This window comes from Cheilinus undulatus, linkage group 8, assembly GCF_018320785.1.
Source record: "Cheilinus undulatus linkage group 8, ASM1832078v1, whole genome shotgun sequence".
In the NCBI taxonomy this organism is placed as follows: Eukaryota; Metazoa; Chordata; class Actinopteri; order Labriformes; family Labridae; genus Cheilinus; species Cheilinus undulatus.
In genome coordinates, this window is record NC_054872.1 from 53,315,183 (window position 1) to 53,334,936 (window position 19,754).

Consider the following 19,754-nt stretch of genomic DNA (forward strand, 5'->3'; position numbering starts at 1 on the left):
AGTCTGGAAGGTCCAGTCACTGGTTCATCAGTATTCCTGGCTACCATTACACCATGAAGACAAAAGAACACTCAGAGAAAACGTTATTGAAAAGTTTAAGTCAGAGCATGGAGACAGAAACATCTCCAAGTCTCTGAACATCCCCCAGAGTTCAGTTAAATCATCATGAAGAAATGAAGGAATATGTCACATGTGTAAATCTGCCTAGATCAGACCGTCCTCACAAACTGAGTGGGCGTGCAAGAAGGAGACTAGTGAGAGAGGACACCAAGACACCTATGACTACTCTGAAGGAGCTCCAAGCTTCAGCAGCTGAGATGGAGAGACTCTGCAGACAACAACTGTTGGCCGGGTTCTTCACCAGTCAGAGCTTTATGGGAGAGTGGCAAAGAGAAAGACACTGTTGAAGAAAACTCAGATTCAATCTGGACTAGAGTTCACCAGAAGGACTGTGGGAGACTCCATGGTCAAGAGGAAGAAAGTTCTTTGGTCTGATGAGACCAGGATGGAGCTTTGAGACCATCAGACAAGACGCCAAACACTGACATCACCACAAACACACCATCCCCACTGTGGAGCACGCTGGTGGCAGCATCATGATGTGGGGATGCTTCTCAGCAGCATCATGATGTGGGGATGCTTCTCACCAGCATCATGCTGTTGGGGTGCTTCTCAGCAGCATCATGATGAGGGGATGCTTCTCAGCAGCATCGTGCTGTGAGGATGCTTCCAGCAGCATCGTGCTGTTGGGGTGCTTCTCAGCAGCATCATGATGAGGGGATGCTTCCAGCACTATCATGATGTGGGGATGCTTCTCAGCAGCATCGTGCTGTGGGGATGCTTCCAGCAGCATCGTGCTGTGGGGATGCTTCCAGCAGCATTGTACTGTGGGGATGCTTCTCAGCAGCATCATGATGTGGGGATGCTTCTCAGCAGCATCATGATGTGGGGATGCTTCCAGCAGCATCGTGCTGTGGGGATGCTTCCAGCAGCATTGTACTGTGGGGATGCTTCTCAGCAGCATCATGATGTGGGGATGCTTCCAGCAGCATCGTGCTGTGGGGATGCTTCCAGCAGCATCATGATGTGGGGATGCTTCCAGCAGCATCGTGCTGTGGGGATGCTTCCAGCAGCATCATGATGTGGGGATGCTTCTCAGCAGCATCATGATGTGGGGATGCTTCCAGCAGCATCGTGCTGTGGGGATGCTTCCAGCAGCATCGTGCTGTGGGGATGCTTCCAGCAGCATCGTGCTGTGGGGATGCTTATAGCAGCTGGGACTGGAAGGCTTGTAAAGGTAGAGGGTAAAATATAGGACAATCTTATTCACTCTGACCGAACGACGGCTTGAGAAAAGAGTTATTTTCCAGACAAAGAGCCAAAATCAATAAAAGAGTGAAACATTCAAGGGGATCAATACTTTTTATAGACACTTTACTTTCATCTTTAAGTCAGATTTTTATTTCCCATTTAAATGTGTTTTTTTTCATCCTTTTCACACCTTTAAATGTTTTATTTTGAACGTTTCATAGTAAACCTAAAAATAAAAGCCCCTAAAAAAGCCTTCAAACCTTCATAACGATGAAATGAAACATTGAAATCAGTCTGACAGGATCTGATTGGTTTAATGGATCACTCTTCACAGTTAAAACGTAAAAAAAACACACACTGGTCCTTTAATCCGCTCCACACCTGGAAAAACCAAACACCTGATGCATGTTCACAGTTCAAACTAAAACTGGGCCGCTCTCTGATTGGCTAAGAGTCCGGCTGAGCAGCCAATCAGGAACATACGCCCAAATACGGAAAGAGACGAAGAAAGAGAAATGACAAAGATTTCATAAAGGAGGAGACGACAAAACGACAGATTAAACGGATTCAGAGAGAAAGAAATGGATAAGAGGCGATGATGATGTTAGAACAATAAAATAAACAACAAATAAGGAAGACGTAGAGGTGATGTCACAAAGAAAACAACAAAGAGAAGAAGAACAGGAAACAGATTAAAAGAAGGGGACCACAGTTAAATAACAGAGAGGAGGGATAAGACGAGGACAGATGTGGAGGTTCTGGAGGTTTTCAGTCTGTTTCAGTCTCTGTTTGTTCAGGCTGCTCTCTCTCTTACTAACGCACACACATGTCAGGGGGTGTGGCCTGGGGTCACATGATGCCATTAGTGAGGTACTGGAAGCCATCGTAGAGTTTGGTGGTAAGTGACCTCATGGATCCATCCACCAGCTGGTCGACCAGCAGCTGCAGCTGCTCCTCGGTCAGAGACATGTGGAAACGCTCCTTTAGCGTCCGCAGCGTGCTCGACCCGTGGAAGCATGGCAGCTGGGAGCCTGTAGGGGGCAGTAGAGGCACATCATCATTACACTGCAGGGAATCAAACATCAAACATGTGGGCAGCAGATATTTGGGTGTACGGTTATTTTCATGCACAGATCAGCATTTATCAATCTGGACACAAGTGTCCGACACGCTGAAATACCACGCCAGCTCTGAGCACACCTACGCAGGCGGTGTTAGAACAGGTGGGACTTTAAAATTCTATATGGACTTGGTCAATGGGCATGAGATGGTACACTCCTTTTCTAGTCATCTGATTGCTCAAAAACCTGCCCATACACACCCTTCCACTCCACATCCACCCACTGATGGCAGAGGTTGCTATGGAGGACTGGCCATCAGTATAAGCTAATCCCATTCATACACATCCATCCCAAAGACGCATCAACACATGACTGCAGGAGCTGAGGATCAAACCCATAACCTTCTGACTGCAAGACCACCGACTCTACTGACAGAGCCACATTCCCCACGTGTCCGTGTGGTTAAAGAGAGGTCAAGTGTCCGTGTGGTTAAAGAAAGGTCACGTGTCTGTGTGGTTAAAGAAAGGTCACGTGTCCGTGTGGTTAAAGAAAGGTCACGTGTCTGTGTGGTTAAAGAAAGGTCACGTGTCCGTGTGGTTAAAGAAAGGTCACGTGTCTGTGTGGTTAAAGAAAGGTCACGTGTCCGTGTGGTTAAAGAAAGGTCACGTGTCCGTGTGGTTAAAGAAAGGTCATGTGTCCGGTCTTACCCTGCTGCATGATCTCGACGATCTGCAGCACTCGGTCCATGTGTTTCCTCGCTGCGATCAGACCCTGAAGCATCAACATCTTGTAGTAATTAAACATGTCACCATCTGGACCGCCCATCACCTAGAAACAACAACACTGGGTCATACTGGAAACAGGACCAACCATGCTCCCAGAATGCACCTCTGCTGTCTGAGCTAACATCTCTGAACTCACATCCACGAACTCTGAGGTGAGCTTGAAGGCCGACGTTTCAAAGCCTAGGTTCTTTGGCGAGCTGGACAGGATGAAGCCAAAGTCGATGTGGATGATGTGACCTTCAGCGTCCAAAAGGATGTTCCCGTTGTGCCTGCAGGACAGATACGTGTCATGTGAGTGACTGACCGCGTGCAGAAGAAACCGTCGAGGCACGATGTCACAGTCTCACCTGTCTTTGACCTGCAGCAGGTAACAGATGAGGCTGTATCCGGCGCAGCTCTGCACAAAGTTCCTCTGAGCGGTGAGGAAGGCCTCCGTGGTTGTGGCGCCGTGCTCCTGCAGCAGGTAGTCGAGCAGAGATAGCTGACTCTGCTTCTTCACCTGGTGGAGCGAGACAGCATTCACTACCGGCTCGATCATCCCACTGTCCGATGACAACACCAGGATCTTATAGGGCTCGATCCATAGCGGCACGCGCTCCTGCTCCCAAATCGACTGTGAGGGAGACAGAGGAGGTTAAACATGGATGGTTAACAGACAGGAAGTAGAAATAAACAGGTCAACAGAGACATGAAGTAGTAAAGAGCAAGTCTAAAGGGACAAAAAGTAGTAAAGAACATGTCTTCAGAGACAGAAAGTAGTAAAATACTGGTATAGAGAGACAAGGAGTAGTAAGATACAGGTCTACAGAGACAGGAAGTAGTAAAAGAACATGTCAGCAGACATAGGAAGTTGTAAAAGAAATGTCAGCAAAGACAGGAAGTAGTAAAGAACATGTCTACAGAGACAGGAAGTAGCAAAGAACATGTCTACAGACAGGAAGAAGTAAAATACAGCTCTATAGAAACAGGGAGTAGTAAAGAACATGTCTACAGAGACAGGAAGTAGTAAAACGCATGTCAACAGAGTCAGGAAGTGGTAAAGAACATGTCTACAGAGACAGGAAGTTGTAGGGAACATGTAAACAGAGCAAGGAAGTTGTAAAGAATATTTTAACAGGGACAGGAAGTATGAAAAAACATGTCCACCAAGAAAGGAGTGCAGGTCACATCTCTGTGTTCCCAGAACTTTATTTGTACTTTAAAAAGATACCATGGAGGATAGTAGGATTAGATGGTACAAAAAGGAGAGAAAGAGAAAGAGTAGTGTTGAAGTTCAGACTATAAAGGGACTAAAGAAGGGAGGGTTTTGAACAGATAGTGGTGTTTCTTCCGTTCTATCCCTCAGTAATGTCACAGCCTTACCTTGAGCTGCTGCAGCACCTGGAAGGCCAGGAGCTCTTGCCTCAGGTCGTCTCCACACTTGACGATGACGGACAGAAGCCTCCAGGTGGGAAGGTGACCATACGGCGAGCCCTCTCTGATCCGCCTGAAACAGATGCACACCAACAGTCAGACAGAAGATCAAACTTCTGAAAACTTCCTGTTGATTTTAGGATGAACTGATGTGAGAACATCTAAAACATTAAAGGATAACATCATCTCCAAAGGCAAGGACAGAATGTTGGTGAAGCTGGGGATGTTGGGGGATTTTTCCCTCCATGGTTGGTATGCTAGTCTGTGTTTTCAGGTGAACTGTGAAACGACAGTTTCCATGGTGATGGAGATGAGGCTGTTTGTAAAGCTTCTCTCAGTTTTTAGGCACCAAAAAGCCATTTTTATGTTCATGAAACTTTAATGTGTTCAGCTTGAATGATTGTGTAAATGTGTTTCACAACAAAATTATCACTGTACTGTCAGACTCTGTTGCTCCAACCACCATTCTTCATTTTTCTATTTACCATCCTATTCTGCACCCACCCTTCGATTCTGACAATAAAGACCTCTGCAGTGAGGTTCACGTCTGAACATCCAGATCAGGAAGGTTTTAGAGATGGTCTGAATTTATCATAAAAGTTCAGGAGTACATGTCTGGAAGAATCCAGATCGACTGCCTCTCTGTGAGTCTAAACTCGTCCGTTGTCCTTTTGAGTTGCACCTACCGGACCTTCTCCTCCCACGGCTCCTTCAGGGCCACAGCTGATGGGTCCTCGGGGTCCCGTTTAAAGGTGGTGGGGGCCTGAGCCAGCTGCTCTGACAGACGCCGCCTGGAAGGCACAGCATCAAAACCAATCTTTAACATAATCAGAAATGAGATCTTAGACGATGTTCAAACCTCAACTGATTTAAAAAATATGGGAAAACACAGAAATAAGGAAGATTCAGATGATTTAAACATTAAAATCTTCCTGACAGGATCAAACAGGACTTACAAACAAACATAGAGCATGACTGTGCGTGCACGCTTGTGTATATGTGCATGCTCGTGTGTACGCTCGTACCGGATGTCTCCTGCAGCGATGAAAACCGGCTCCTTGCTCTCCAGGCTGGTGATGCTGTCCACAGAGAACTGGCTTATGTTGTCACAGCTGTTGGTGTGAACCTCAGGGAGCTGTGGGAGAGGAGACACGTCACACAATCACTGATAACACCCCTGATAATGATGACATCACTTCCTGTCTCACTGCAAACCAAATGTCCCCCTGTCTGCCTCTCACCTCCACCTGCAGCTCCCCGATGTCGTCCACGGACCACGCCTCGTCATCATTGTCGTAGTTGGGGACGGTGGAGAAGCTCCCGGCCCTCTGGTCTGCCGTCATGCCGCAGTCCGGAAGGTTCTCCACCGAGCGCGTGCTCCTGATCCGGTTCTCTGGAATCCGGATGGGAACGCTGGACGTCTCAAAGTTCTCACACTCCAGAACCTCCACGTAGATCAGGTAGGGAGCCTGAGGGCGACAGAGAGGCAGTAGCACAAAAACGATGACCATGTCCTTCTCAGATTCACTCAAACGGCTGTAAAACACAATCTCACGACTGGGGGTGGTTCAACTCTGCACCAGCAAACAGTTCTGGCAACTTTAATCTCCAGTCATCTATCAGGGATAAGAAGGGGAGCGCTCTTTAGGCAGCGGTCTGACGCTGTCATTGTCAAACACCCTGTAAAGGAGTCTTCACAAATATAACACTAAAGAACACACAATTCATTTAAACCCTGAAACACCCTCCATAAAGGTTGGGACAAGGGGAGGAGCAAGACTGGGACATTTGTGGAATGCTCAAAAACACCAAGAGAAGCTAAAAAGCTGCTGGTTGTCTTGTTTATCTCAGCGAAACTATGCAAAGACATATTCTACAGGAGTTACAACAGCATGGCTTCACAGTGAAGGAGGGCAAGGCCAAGACTGGCCGGCATAAAAAAGGTAAAGATGGAATGTTTCTTTGGTAACATCATCTTCAAAGGTAGAGGAAGGAATGTTTTATAAGCTTTAAAGGATGACATCATCCTTTAAGGCAGGGATGTAGGTGTGAGCCGTGAATGTTGGCTTTTTTCCTCCCATTTATGCCAGACGGTAGGCCGTAGGCGGCAACTTTTGGAGAAGTGCACCTTTCCAGAAGTCAATGTGACAGTGTCATTTAGGACAGAGGTTCCCAACCTCGGGTCCGGGCGCCAAAGATCTTGGGGGGGGGGGCGGGACCCTGTCTACTTTGAGGTTGTCAAATTTAGATGTACATATATATATTGTATAATTTAACCATGATTAGCAGTACATTGTATAAGGCCAACCTTAATGTTTTGACCAAAAAAAAAATCTTTTTTTTTTTTTTTAATGAAGAGAATCTTTTTAGGAGGGAAAATTAGATTAAAAAGTTGTTTATTTACAAGAAAAAAACATAGAATTTCAGAGCTTTAAATGTGGGATAGTCACAAAAAACGTTCAATTTCCAAGTTTATAAAGTCTTAAATTTGGACAATAGAAACTCAAAAATGCCAAATTTAAAAATCCTACATTTACAAGAAACCAAACTGAAAATAGTGGTTGGATTTTTGAATTTATAATCTTAAAAAAAACAACTAAGTTTTGGTTATACTTTTTACTTATAAATTTTTGAATTTTTAAAATTGAGAATTTTGAGATTTTTCTTAAATTTAACTAATCGTCTTTATTGTAGTTTTCAAAAGTGGCCCAAATACACTCATAATGTATTTATCTATTTAAAGTTATTTAACCAGGAAAGCCTCATTGAAATTAAAAATCTCCTTTACAAGAGTGTCCTGGCCATAACAGCAGCAAGTCAAAGAACGCACTTACAGACAAAGATACAAAACAATGACAAAAGCAGATCACCATATCCAGTTTAACATCAGAAGAGAAATAATAATGGATAGTTTATACAATGTTTTGTTGTCAAGAACAAGTGTATGTGGGCTTATTATTTTCAGATTCTGTCAATGAAAACAATTAAATTGATTGGAATTTCCAAAGTGGGTCCTGGGGGGCTTAGCTTTTTGCCCAAACTTTGCCCAAAGTGACATAAAGCAAAGATTGTTGGTATATCTGTGTTATGTAAATGATAAAGACAGAAAGTATGCTGATTTTTTGTGACTCCTCTGTTTCAGTTTGAAGGATGCTAGTCAGGCATAATTAGGGCCATGACTGATATGACTATTAGCATTATGGCAGATTTAAGGTGTGTTTAAGGTGTGTAGCCACTAGCTAAGAGGCTAGCGATGCCTTTAAGAACTCACCTTGTCTTTGGAGTTTAAAACCACCGCCTGGGTGTGTGGCACTCTGACAACATGGTGGTCGAAGGCGGCGGTGGGCAGCCACACCCGGGCGGGCAGTTTGTGGTTGAGCAGTGAGAGCTCTGAGATCAGACGTTGAGTTTTCTGTTCTTTGGTGGGAAGTGTCGCCAAACGCTTCCCGATCCCCATCAGAGACTTTATGAACTCCCTCTGAGGAGCCAGACGCACCGGCTGTGTGGAGAGAGACAGAGAGAGATGTTAGAAGGAGGACTCTGTCTTTGTGGCGCCCGCCGGCATTCGCTCTGTGGACAGAAAGACGAGGAAACATGGCGAGGTGTTTGTGTGTCAGCTCTGAAACGATACTAGCTCTGTAGAACTCATTACTAAAATACAAACAAATATTAAACTTCCAAACTCTTTCATAGGGGTTTCCTAATCCAGCAATTTTATCCTCAAATAAATTGAAAACAATAAACTACATACCCTATTGGTTACATAACACTTAAAAATAGGGCTGAACGATTTGGGAAAATAATCTAATTGCGATTTTTCCCCCAATATTGTGATTGGGATTTGAGATGCAATTATTTTAAAGTTCCTCATCTTTTTTAACAAACACAATCAATAAACCATTCTGTATTATAACCACACAATGTTAGATTAAACAAGGGATAAACAATTTTAATCTAATCCTATACCTAATCGTGATCATTCTGACTCGTACTGCAAATCGGACATGAATTCTTGTATTGAAGGGAGGGATAATATTGATGTCATTCTTATATTCAGTAAGAGAAACCTACAAAAATGAAGAAAGGATTTTTTGTAGACTTTTCTCAAAAAATGCACTTGAATGATTGCATAACATGTAATGCATAAAATTTCTGCTGCAAAAAAACGTTTTAAACTGGTATTTTGGCACAAATTTCAGGTTAAAGAAATACTGCCCTTTCTGCAATTCAAAATTGCAGGGGTTCGTATGGTGATGTAATCTTATTTGCGATTAATTGCCTAGCCCTACTTAAAACAATGCTTTTGTTCAATTTAGAAAATGTGCATTAGTTTCCTGCCATTTTTGTCAATTAAAAGCAATGAATTACCTGATATTAGGCATCTGGGACTTTCAGTTTTTCAGAAAGTTGAAACTTTATTGTACAAATTAGATGGTGTAGGTCAGTTTTCCTGCAATATTAGAATTGAAAAAAATACATCAACCCCCATATTTGGAGCTTTGGACCTCTATTGTTGTTGCAATTGTGATATAAAGATATCATAAACTGTGTGCATAAATGTTTCTAATGTTTTGGTAACAAACTGGACAGGCTATAAGAGTTTTTCTCCATTTTTTGGAAAGTAAAATTGAATAACTTAACCAAAATAGGCACTTTGGATCTATGTTTTTGTTGCCAAATCAAAGAGATCTCATACAGGACTGCAGCAGACTTCAGTGAACAGCTAAGTGGTGTTAAGGAGTTCTCATTAATTTTCCTGAATTTAAAATACCCCATTCCCCAAAGTGGAAGCCTATAACTTCTGTTTTAGTTGCCATGGTGCAGGAATGTTGTCAGTGTCTGGTTAACATTCTTACCAATGTGTTGCAGTATGCCTGCGATTTTTACAGCTATAAAGAATCAATTCTCTAAGACTGATCACCTAAGGTTACATTTTTCCTGCTGTGGTAACAAGAGGCTTTATGAAGAAGAATGGTGCCATTGTTTTGGTTTAACTAAGCCGGTGTACAGGAGTTTGCCAATAATTTTTGGTAATAAATAACTTTAAACACCAGTTTTGAGAGCCTTCAATTGCTGCTTTAGTTGCCATGGTAACTTAAAGGGGCACTGCCAATATTATTGTACAAGTTTAGAAGGTGTAGAGGAGATTGCCTGCAACTTTTTGCAATAAAAACAAACAAAAGATAATAGTTTTGGTGCCATTGCCACTGTGAGAGAGGAATGTTGCCAAAGTTTTTTGTGCATTTTGTAACAGTGCAGAACTTTGTCTGCCATCTTTGTTCCTGTGGTAAGAGGGATCATATATGAGTGTTATTAAAAAGTTGTGATGCTGACACACAAACACATGGAGGGAAAGGAGATGACATCATCACTGTAAATCATCCTGATTGGTTTTACCCCCCCTCCCCCATTCAAACAACTGATTGGACCAAATAGACAGAATTACAGCGTGAGGGAGGAGCCGTGAGACGAGCAGCTGCTTTAACCAATCACAGCTGAATGCCTGAGACTCCTACCACAGCAAACCATAACACCAACCAGAACCCACAGCCAGCAGAACTTCATTTCCCACAATGCACCCTGTAGAGAAAACATGGGTCAGAGAACTTACGGGGCCAGCCTCACTTTCTGAGCTGGAGCTGCTGTCCTACAGGGTCACAGGAGGTCACATCACAGAACATGAATGTTAAATATTTTAACTTTGGTTTTAAAACTTGATTTTAACTTTAACAGTCCACATCATCCTGGTCAGCCTCTGGCCAGAACTACAAGCTGCCTACAGATCAGTGATGGTAGATGCATGAAGTCTAGGAACAGATCAGTGATGGTAGATGCACATGGTCTAGGAACAGATCAGTGTTGGTAGATGCACATGGTCTAGGAACACATCAGTGTTGGTAGATGCACATGGTCTAGAAACAGATCAGTGTTGGTAGATGCACATGGTCTAGGAACAGATCAGTGATGGTAGATGCACATGGTCTAGGAACAGATCAGTGATGGTAGATGCACATAGCCTAGAGAGAAGGATTGATGTAGGTATCTACCTAAAGTCTAGATATCGGATTGCATAGGTAAATACCAAAAACCTAGATTTAGAATTGTTGATGGTAGATACACAAAGCACAAATATTAGATCAGCGTCGGTAGATTCCCTAAGTCCAGGTATTGTAATAGTATTGGTAGATACCCAGAGCCTTCCTATTGGTTCAGGGTTGGTAGATATTCAAAACTTAGACATCCGATCAGTATTGGGGTTTTTGTTATTTAATGCTTGAAGAATGACAAATGTGACTTTGTTCAAATACTGCACGTATAATTCTGGTGTTGCCATCTCATCCTGGCTGCCATAACTTGAATAAATCTACTTAAACATCGTACAATGAAAAGTTAAACCATGCCATTGTTACCTCATCCTGGCTGCTCTCCACTTTGGGGTTGCTGGCTGTTCTCTTCAGGTTGCTGCTCAGGCTGATGCTGACCGTGGCGTCTGATTTGGAGCGCTGATGTGTGCGTTTGGAAGGCGATAGGCTGTGCTCTCCTCCCAGGGGCCCAGGGCCAGTGTTGTGAGATGAGACGGGACAGAACGGAGTCAGAGTTAGGGGGTCTCTGCGAGCTCGGGGCCCTGCAGGTTTGAGTTCATCTGACAGGATGAGTTTCCTGAGTTTGGTTCCTCTGGAGTGGCGCTGTGTGGAGATGTGCATGTCGGAAGAGTACGCCCCCAACAACCACGCACATGTCAGGCTGAAAGAGATGCTCTGTCTGCAGCGGTGGACCTGCAAGACAAAAAACAGGGATTATAACAGGACAACACATGTGAACCTGCAAGACTTTTTCACAATATTCTAATATTTAGAGACACTGGATTTTTTATTCTCTATGAGCTGTAAACCATAATCATCAACATTAAAACAAGTCATCAAACATTTCACTTCTATGAGATGAATCAAGAGTTTATGGAAGTTTAACTTCCTGAAGTATACCAAAGCAAAGAATTAACTTTTACATGATATTCTGATTTCTTGAGATGCACTTGTACATCATTGTGATTAAATAAGCCCCACCCCCTGCCTGACCACACTAACCACATATGGTTTGATGGCGTCGCCCACGTCCTCGTCCATGTGGATGTACATGTTAAGCAGCTGTGGAAGGAAGAAGTCAACGTCTTCGTGGGGGAAGCTGAAGAGGCGGTTCCCAATGTAGGCCTGCACGCCAGGCTCCTTGGAGTTGTAAAGGTAAGAGATCGCCATGGAAACGTCAAACAGCTTTGACTCAAAGAGACGCAGCAGCCACGACTGTTTGGAGGGATTATGTCTCTGTCGCCGCCGGGCGCTCTTCACAGTACCAGGGGCAGGTCCATCGGGGTCATCATCTTCCTCTCGGATCTTCAATGGCTTCACGATGATGGGCGGAGCTGTGGCAGGAGCAGGGGCGGGCTCAGGAGCCGGCACCTCCCCGTTCTCTAGGCCGCTGCCGTCGGTGTCCACCTGTTTGAGCTTCACCTGCTGTAACACCTCCTGACAAGCCCGATGAGCCACCTCGGCGTCGATCACCAAGCTCAGCTCACCAACGCCCTCGCTGATCACACCCAGAGGGGGGGTCACCGCCTGAGGTGGGCCACAGGAAGATGAGGGCGTGGAGGGGAGGGACAGCGACGGGGAGGATGAGATGGAGAGAGAAGGGGAGGGGCAAGGGCTGTTCTGATCAGAGGTGGCGGGGGAAAGCTCCGGCTCCGTGTCCTCCATCATAGCCTCTGGGAAGCTCCGCCCCTTTAAAGAAACAAAAGGAGAAAACTTTCAGAGACGATTAGGAAAAAAAAAATGAACAATCGATTCTAAAAATGTTACTGATTACAGCAGAATCAACCAGCAGGGGGCTGAAAATATACAATCTACGAAGAAAATCGGCTGTAAATATTGGTCTATATCAGCTATGAATATCAGTCTATATCAGCTGTAAATATCAGTCTATATCAGATGTAAATATCAGTCTATATCAGCTGTAAATATCAGCCTATATTAGCAGTAAATATCAGTCTATATCAGATGTAAATATCAGTCTATATCAGCTGTAAATATCAGTCTATATCAGATGTAAATATCAGTCTATATCAGCTGTAAATATCAGCCTATATCAGATGTAAATATCAGCCTATATCAGATGTAAATATCAGTCTATATCAGCTGTAAATATCAGTGTATATCAGATGTAAATATCAGCCTATACCAGATGTAAATATCAGTCTTTATCAGATGTAAATATCAGCCTATATCAGATGTAAATATCAGTCTATATCAGATGTAAATATCAGTCTATATCAGCTGTAAATATCAGTCTATATCAGCTATGAATATCAGTCTATATCAGATGTAAATATCAGCCTATATCAGATGTAAATATCAGCCTATATCAGATGTAAATATCAGTCTATATCAGATGTAAATATCAGCCTATATCAGATGTAAATATCAGCCTATATCAGCTGTAAATATCAGTCTATATCAGATGTAAATATCAGCCTATATCAGATGTAAATATCAGCCTATATCAGCTGTAAATATCAGTCTATATCAGATGTAAATATCAGCCTATATCAGATGTAAATATCAGTCTATATCAGCTATGAATATCAGTCTATATCAGATGTAAATATCAGTGTATATCAGATGTAAATATCAGTCTATATCAGCTATGAATATCAGTCTATATCAGATGTAAATATCAGCCTATATCAGATGTAAATATCAGCCTATATCAGATGTAAATATCAGCCTATATCAGCTGTAAATATCAGTCTATATCAGATGTAAATATCAGCCTATATCAGATGTAAATATCAGCCTATATCAGCTGTAAATATCAGTCTATATCAGATGTAAATATCAGCCTATATCAGATGTAAATATCAGTCTATATCAGCTATGAATATCAGTCTATATCAGATGTAAATATCAGTGTATATCAGATGTAAATATCAGTCTATATCAGCTATGAATATCAGTCTATATCAGCTGTAAATATCAGTCTATATCAGATGTAAATATCAGTCTTTATCAGATGTAAATATCAGTCTATATCAGCTATGAATATCAGTCTATATCAGCTGTAAATATCAGTCTATATCAGATGTAAATATCAGCCTATATCAGATGTAAATATCAGTCTTTATCAGATGTAAATATCAGCCTATATCAGATGTAAATATCAGCCTATATCAGATGTAAATATCAGCCTATATCAGATGTAAATATCAGTCTATATCAGATGTAAATATCAGTCTATATCAGCTGTAAATATCAGTCTATATCAGCTGTAAATATCAGTGTATATCAGATGTAAATATCAGTCTTTATCAGATGTAAATATCAGCCTATATCAGATGTAAATATCAGCCTATATCAGATGTAAATATCAGTCTATATCAGCTATGAATATCAGTCTATATCAGATGTAAATATCAGCCTATATCAGATGTAAATATCAGTCTATATCAGCTATGAATATCAGTCTATATCAGATGTAAATATCAGCCTATATCAGATGTAAATATCAGCCTATATCAGATGTAAATATCAGTCTATATCAGCTATGAATATCAGTCTATATCAGATGTAAATATCAGCCTATATCAGATGTAAATATCAGCCTATATCAGATGTAAATATCAGCCTATATCAGATGTAAATATCAGCCTATATCAGATGTAAATATCAGCCTATATCAGATGTAAATATCAGTCTATATCAGATGTAAATATCAGCCTATATCAGATGTAAATATCAGTCTATATCAGCTATGAATATCAGTGTATATCAGATGTAAATATCAGCATATATCAGCTGGTAAATATCAGTCTATATCAGATGTAAATATCAGCCTATATCAGATGTAAATATCAGCCTATATCAGATGTAAATATCAGCCTATATCAGATGTAAATATCAGCCTATATCAGATGTAAATATCAGTCTATATCAGCTGTAAATATCAGTCTATATCAGCTGGTAAATATCAGTCTATATCAGCTGTAAATATCAGTCTATATCAGCTGTAAATATCAGTCCATATCAGCTATGAATATCAGTCTATATCAGATGTAAATATCAGCCTATATCAGATGTAAATATCAGCCTATATCAGATGTAAATATCAGTCTATATCAGATGTAAATATCAGCCTATATCAGCTGTAAATATCAGTCTATATCAGATGTAAATATCAGTCTATATCAGCTGTAAATATCAGTGTATATCAGATGTAAATATCAGTCTTTATCAGATGTAAATATCAGTCTATATCAGATGTAAATATCAGCCTATATCAGATGTAAATATCAGTCTATATCAGCTATGAATATCAGTCTATATCAGATGTAAATATCAGCCTATATCAGATGTAAATATCAGTCTATATCAGCTATGAATATCAGTCTATATCAGATGTAAATATCAGCCTATATCAGATGTAAATATCAGCCTATATCAGCTGTAAATATCAGTCTATATCAGCTATGAATATCAGTCTATATCAGATGTAAATATCAGCCTATATCAGATGTAAATATCAGCCTATATCAGCTGTAAATATCAGTCTATATCAGATGTAAATATCAGCCTATATCAGATGTAAATATCAGTCTATATCAGCTATGAATATCAGTCTATATCAGATGTAAATATCAGTGTATATCAGATGTAAATATCAGTCTATATCAGCTATGAATATCAGTCTATATCAGCTGTAAATATCAGTCTATATCAGATGTAAATATCAGTCTTTATCAGATGTAAATATCAGTCTATATCAGCTATGAATATCAGTCTATATCAGCTGTAAATATCAGTCTATATCAGATGTAAATATCAGCCTATATCAGATGTAAATATCAGTCTTTATCAGATGTAAATATCAGCCTATATCAGATGTAAATATCAGCCTATATCAGATGTAAATATCAGCCTATATCAGATGTAAATATCAGTCTATATCAGATGTAAATATCAGTCTATATCAGCTGTAAATATCAGTCTATATCAGCTGTAAATATCAGTGTATATCAGATGTAAATATCAGTCTTTATCAGATGTAAATATCAGCCTATATCAGATGTAAATATCAGCCTATATCAGATGTAAATATCAGTCTATATCAGCTATGAATATCAGTCTATATCAGATGTAAATATCAGCCTATATCAGATGTAAATATCAGTCTATATCAGCTATGAATATCAGTCTATATCAGATGTAAATATCAGCCTATATCAGATGTAAATATCAGCCTATATCAGATGTAAATATCAGTCTATATCAGCTATGAATATCAGTCTATATCAGATGTAAATATCAGCCTATATCAGATGTAAATATCAGCCTATATCAGATGTAAATATCAGCCTATATCAGATGTAAATATCAGCCTATATCAGATGTAAATATCAGCCTATATCAGCTGTAAATATCAGTCTATATCAGATGTAAATATCAGCCTATATCAGATGTAAATATCAGTCTATATCAGCTATGAATATCAGTGTATATCAGATGTAAATATCAGCATATATCAGCTGGTAAATATCAGTCTATATCAGATGTAAATATCAGCCTATATCAGATGTAAATATCAGCCTATATCAGATGTAAATATCAGCCTATATCAGATGTAAATATCAGCCTATATCAGATGTAAATATCAGTCTATATCAGCTGTAAATATCAGTCTATATCAGCTGGTAAATATCAGTCTATATCAGCTGTAAATATCAGTCTATATCAGCTGTAAATATCAGTCCATATCAGCTATGAATATCAGTCTATATCAGATGTAAATATCAGCCTATATCAGATGTAAATATCAGCCTATATCAGATGTAAATATCAGTCTATATCAGATGTAAATATCAGCCTATATCAGCTGTAAATATCAGTCTATATCAGATGTAAATATCAGTCTATATCAGCTGTAAATATCAGTGTATATCAGATGTAAATATCAGTCTATATCAGATGTAAATATCAGTCTATATCAGATGTAAATATCAGCCTATATCAGATGTAAATATCAGTCTATATCAGCTATGAATATCAGTCTATATCAGATGTAAATATCAGCCTATATCAGATGTAAATATCAGTCTATATCAGCTATGAATATCAGTCTATATCAGATGTAAATATCAGCCTATATCAGATGTAAATATCAGCCTATATCAGCTGTAAATATCAGTCTATATCAGCTATGAATATCAGTCTATATCAGATGTAAATATCAGCCTATATCAGATGTAAATATCAGCCTATATCAGATGTAAATATCAGCCTATATCAGATGTAAATATCAGCCTATATCAGATGTAAATATCAGCCTATATCAGATGTAAATATCAGTCTATATCAGCTATGAATATCAGTCTATATCAGATGTAAATATCAGCCTATATCAGATGTAAATATCAGCCTATATCAGATGTAAATATCAGTCTATATCAGCTATGAATATCAGTCTATATCAGATGTAAATATCAGCCTATATCAGATGTAAATATCAGCCTATATCAGATGTAAATATCAGTCTATATCAGATGTAAATATCAGCCTATATCAGATGTAAATATCAGTCTATATCAGCTATGAATATCAGTGTATATCAGATGTAAATATCAGCATATATCAGCTGGTAAATATCAGTCTATATCAGATGTAAATATCAGCCTATATCAGATGTAAATATCAGCCTATATCAGATGTAAATATCAGCCTATATCAGATGTAAATATCAGCCTATATCAGATGTAAATATCAGTCTATATCAGCTGTAAATATCAGTCTATATCAGCTGGTAAATATCAGTCTATATCAGCTGGTAAATATCAGTCTATATCAGCTGTAAATATCAGTCTATATCAGATGTAAATATCAGCCTATATCAGATGTAAATATCAGTCTATATCAGCTGGTAAATATCAGTCTATATCAGCTGGTAAATATCAGTCTATATCAGCTGTAAATATCAGCCTATATCAGATGTAAATATCAGTCTATATCAGCTGTAAATATCAGTCTATATCAGCAGGTAAATATCAGCCTATATCAGATGTAAATATCAGTCTATATCAGCTGTAAATATCAGTCTATATCAGCTGGTAAATATCAGTCTATATCAGCTGGTAAATATCAGTCTATATCAGCTGTAAATATCAGTCTATATCAGCTGTAAATATCAGTCTATATCAGCTGTAAATATCAGTCTATATCAGCTGTAAATATCAGTCTATATCAGATGTAAATATCAGTCTATATCAGCTGTAAATATCAGTCTATATCAGCTGTAAATATCAGTCTATATCAGCTGTAAATATCAGTCTATATCAGCTGTAAATATCAGTCTATATCAGATGTAAATATCAGTCTATATCAGCTATGAATATCAGTCTATATCAGATGTAAATATCAGTCTATATCAGCTGTAAATATCAGTCTATATCAGCTGTAAATATCAGTCTATATCAGATGTAAATATCAGTCTATATCAGCTGTAAATATCAGTCTATATCAGATGTAAATATCAGTCTATATCAGATGTAAATATCAGTGTATATCAGCTGTAAATATCAGTCGATATCAGATGTAAATATCAGTCTATATCAGATGTAAATATCAGTCGATATCAGATGTAAATATCAGTGTATATCAGATGTAAATATCAGTCGATATCAGATGTAAATATCAGTCTATATCAGCTGTAAATATCAGTCTATATCAGATGTAAATATCAGTCTATATCAGATGTAAATATCAGTGTATATCAGCTGTAAATATCAGTCGATATCAGATGTAAATATCAGCCTATATCAGATGTAAATATCAGTCGATATCAGATGTAAATACCTAGGGTATATAACTAAGTCTGAGTAATCCTAGTCAGAATCAACAGACCTTTGTCAGCTTATGTATTTTAAACTTAAAAAGTGATTTAAGGACTGACCCTTCAGGTCTGATCTACATTCATATTTTGGCATAGGTTAAAATGAATGTGGCATATCAGATATCAGCAGAAATCCGAATGATACATCCCTACTAAAGCTTTTGTGAGTCCTGTTAAAGAGGAAGTTTTGCATGGATGTGACCGTGCTGTACTTTGATACTCTGATTTCTTTGGGCTAAATGTTTAAAAAGCCACAGACTGAGTCCTCCCTATGAGTTTGTTTTTGACTAAAAATCAATCATTAGAGGCTAGAGTCTATCTCTGTATCAATAGGGTGTTTATTTCTAGTCCAGCCCTGAGGAATGTGACCCCCCACACTGACTTAAATCCTCTTGTTTGTACCAGAGTCAGCTGATATTAGCTTAGCTTAGCATGAAGCTAACTAATATTAGAGATGGGGATTCAAACACTCACCCAAACAGTTAGCTACAGTAATTCTTGTTAGCTTCTGTTGGCCTTCTATTTCAACAGAGAGCAACCGTCATGTCAAGAGTTATTACCATGTTGTTAGCATGATGCTAACAAACTCCCACAGCTGAGCCTATGGAGCCGTTAGCTCGGTTACCGTTACCCAGCTAGCTAACTTACTTATCAACCAGTTAACCCGTTATTGAACTGGTTTAGTAACCAGTCAGCTCAGAGATTATCCTCACAACTCAGAAGCTAACTAGCTCTGAGCTCGTTAAAACAGTGTTTCAGGGTCAGCTCAGCTTTAGCACTAACACGGTTGCTGTTAGCATTAGCATTAGCCGGTAAATATCAGGCCAACTGTTGCTAACTCTGTCCAGTCTGTGTAAAGCTGAATGCTAAGCTAACCTTAGCTCTCCCTCCCTCACCGACTGGCTGCCCTCCTGTCCCCGGGTGTCCTGGCGAGCGTGTCTCACCTGGTGACGGTTTAATGAGTCCGAAATGAAGATTTATTTCCACTTTGTCTCCTCCATTGATTCTCTCTGATCTGCATGTCAACATCTAACAGACAGCAGGGGGCGCTGCTGCGTCTTCACCTGCTGTTTGATGAAGGTTCTATTTGGACTGCCGCCACCTGCAGGACTGGAGAGGTACTACAGCTAGAATACAGGGCGAGTACTCAGGGGAGCGTAAATCAAGTTTTCTGGAGACTTATCAGGTTTTAAAGATTTATAGAAAGATATTGAGATATTTATCAATCTGCTGATGTTGAAATTAACATTAAAAGGCA

The 19,754-nt window shown here is 39.7% G+C and overlaps 1 protein-coding gene across 1 annotated transcript; it reads right to left on the bottom strand.

Moving 5' to 3' along the window:
- Positions 1 to 1,606: 1,606 nt before the first annotated feature.
- Positions 1,607 to 19,546, bottom strand: pi4kb (phosphatidylinositol 4-kinase, catalytic, beta). The gene is made up of 12 exons (XM_041793980.1): positions 19,441 to 19,546; positions 11,656 to 12,342; positions 10,981 to 11,346; positions 7,842 to 8,069; positions 5,812 to 6,039; positions 5,596 to 5,705; positions 5,257 to 5,361; positions 4,520 to 4,643; positions 3,505 to 3,770; positions 3,294 to 3,426; positions 3,080 to 3,200; positions 1,607 to 2,342 (listed from the first exon to the last, which is right to left on the bottom strand). The coding sequence occupies exons 2-12, from the start codon at positions 12,319 to 12,321 to the stop codon at positions 2,161 to 2,163; spliced, it is 2,529 nt and encodes an 842-aa protein (XP_041649914.1). The 5' UTR covers positions 12,322 to 12,342; positions 19,441 to 19,546; the 3' UTR covers positions 1,607 to 2,160.
- Positions 19,547 to 19,754: the final 208 nt, after the last annotated feature.